The sequence below is a fragment of the Nicotiana tabacum genome, chromosome 7, assembly GCF_000715075.1.
Source record: "Nicotiana tabacum cultivar K326 chromosome 7, ASM71507v2, whole genome shotgun sequence".
Lineage (NCBI taxonomy): Eukaryota > Viridiplantae > Streptophyta > Magnoliopsida > Solanales > Solanaceae > Nicotiana > Nicotiana tabacum.
The window spans coordinates 122381204-122383791 of NC_134086.1; the positions used below are offsets into that span (position 1 = coordinate 122381204).

Below are 2588 nucleotides of genomic sequence, written 5' to 3' on the forward strand. Positions count from 1 at the left end.
TAGCAGGCAGAAAATTCAGATAAGAGAAAATAAATAGTATATGAAAAAAAATTAAACAAATATATAAGATTTTAATTTGTAGACTATCGGCTAGCTATTTATGATGACGTGTATACTCCTATTGATTTTTTTTCCTTGAATGAAACGAAGTCAAAAGAATCTTTTCTCTTGCTTATTTGTACCGGCCATTTAAATCATAATAAACAATTTGGAGAACAAAAAACATATTGTAGAGCAATATAAGTTCGCATAGATTTATAACAATAGGCGAACAGATGGATCATTTGTAATTACATGCATGATGAGAAAGCAAAAGAGAAAAAAGTTTCTCTTATTGAGATAACAAAAACATATGGAACAAACAAAACAGACTAAACTAGAAGGTAAACTCACCCTCTTATTAACAGAACAACATCAATCAACACACCCCAACAAACAAACGAAAATAGAACTTCTATTTCCTGGGTGCAAATCTTGACTTAATCTGCTGAACTTGCGTAGTACCAATTTGGAATGCTTGACCCAAGACATCATCAGGAACACTTGGTGAAGCTGCAAACAACGTTGTTGCAATGGACTGTGTACCAGGCAACTGACTATTGAAACCAGCAATAACAGCTGCTGGAACTTTGCCATTGTTCTTTTGGAAATGAACAAGTCCTCTAGGAAAAGCAAAGACTTCTCCCTGTACAATGACCTTAGAGACCAAGACATTGGCTGTTGTGATAAAGCCAACATATAGTTGACCAGATAAAACATAAACCATCTCGGTGGCGCGTGTGTGGACGTGGGGTGGGTTAATGCCACCGGGAGCGTAGTCGATACGAGCAAGGGACACACCAAGTGTGTTAAGGCCAGGGATACTCTGAACATTGGCACCAGTGACCACAGAACCAAATGTGTTGGTGGGGGCTCCTGGCTTTGAAATGACCATTGACGAGAAATCAGCCTCTGTGAACATGGTTTTGCATGCAAATCCATTCACTTTCGTGGCTGTTACAAATATGCAAATACAAGGGGTCATATATTAACCATAGAAATACAAAATAGAAAGGATTAAGTTATATACACCTATAATTTTAAGGATCGGTTATAATATCATTGTAATTTAATTAACCTATTTGTTTTATTGTGCTTGCAGTAGGAAGCATCATGATTTAGGATAAGTGGAATATAATATACTAGTAATAGAACATATGTAGGTATAAAGAGAGTGAATTTAGAATTATTAGATCACGGAGAAAAGTCAGTGTCAAGGGGTAGGGCAAAACGAGAAGTAGTACATAAACCTGACAAAAGAACAAAAAGAGCAATAACAAAAAGCTCAGTCTAAAATCATGGGTGGGATCTGGAGGTAGTATATGTACACAGACTTTACGTTCTATCTTAAAAAGATAGTGAGACTATTTGTAGAAGATCCTCGGCTCAAGTAAAGATTAGAAAAAAAAGAAGAAGAATGCACTCATGCTGTTCCCAAGAGTCTTGCTTTCCTGAGTTTCAATTTCAGACAACCATAGGTTCATAGGAAAAAAATAATGTAAAAGTTAGTTTGTCCAATATTGGAGTAGTTCGCTTACTTGAGGTGGGATCAGCAACACAAATATCCTGGAGCATATCAGGGTCTCCAGCACAAGCTTTATTTGAGTTGATGGCTAATAATGCCACAGTTATCACAATTAACGAAAGCATCTTTCCAAAAGCAGCCATTTGGAATTGGACGAATTGCAAGTAAACAGGGAAAAGGGGAACAAATAGAAGAGGAGAAGATTCAATGTTGTATTTTTTATGGATAATGAGAAACTAAGCTGTTTATTTATAGGGAAAACAAGAAAAGCTTTAGGTGAGAATACCTAGCTGACCAAATCAAAGTGATGTACTTGGGAATTTAGTTGACATGAGATAATTTGTGTGTAAGAGCACGAAACATGCCGTTTGCTAATTCTTAATTTGACCATCATTCACTAGGCATCTCGTCTCCATTTGGTGCCTTGAGGTAAGTTGACTCGCATTAATCGAACTTTTATCCAATGTGTTGTTAGTTAGTTTCTTTAAGGAAGTCAACTCCTTTACTATAAAGAATATAAATAGAAAAAAGAAATAGTCTCCATTTTATCACAATTTGACATGTTCTAACTGGCTTGATGCACCATTTGACTTGCACAAAAAATGGTACTATATATATGATTTAACAGCGTGAATATGTTTAAGAGCTCATAGTTAGAATAAGGTCTAGTTGGCAACTACCTAAAAGAAGGGAAAGGAAATATAAAGCAAGTAGCTAGAGAATATTTCTTGAATGTATATCTTGGATGCTATCCCTTGGAAATATATTAGCAGTTTTGTAATTTATAATATAGTTCTTTAATTTTGACACCAAATAAATGGTGCGTAATTCAGCAGATTAAAAATATTATTGGAAAATCAGAATTATTTCTTAAATTTGAGATAGAGTTGGAACGTGAAAATAAGAGGTATATAGTAAAAATAATCACGATATATCATATATATTGCCTATATCACATTAGTTTTGATATAAAATAATACAGAAATTAACATATAAGCTATACAAATTGTCAAGATTATAGACG

The 2588-nt window shown here is 34.5% G+C and overlaps 1 protein-coding gene across 1 annotated transcript; it reads right to left on the minus strand.

The window, feature by feature from the left end:
- Positions 1-315: 315 nt before the first annotated feature.
- Positions 316-1790, minus strand: LOC107772394 (nectarin-1-like). The gene is made up of 2 exons (XM_016591894.2): positions 1578-1790; positions 316-993 (listed from the first exon to the last, which is right to left on the minus strand). The coding sequence occupies exons 1-2, from the start codon at positions 1705-1707 to the stop codon at positions 455-457; spliced, it is 669 nt and encodes a 222-aa protein (XP_016447380.1). The 5' UTR covers positions 1708-1790; the 3' UTR covers positions 316-454.
- Between the last annotated feature and the right edge of the window lie 798 nt (positions 1791-2588).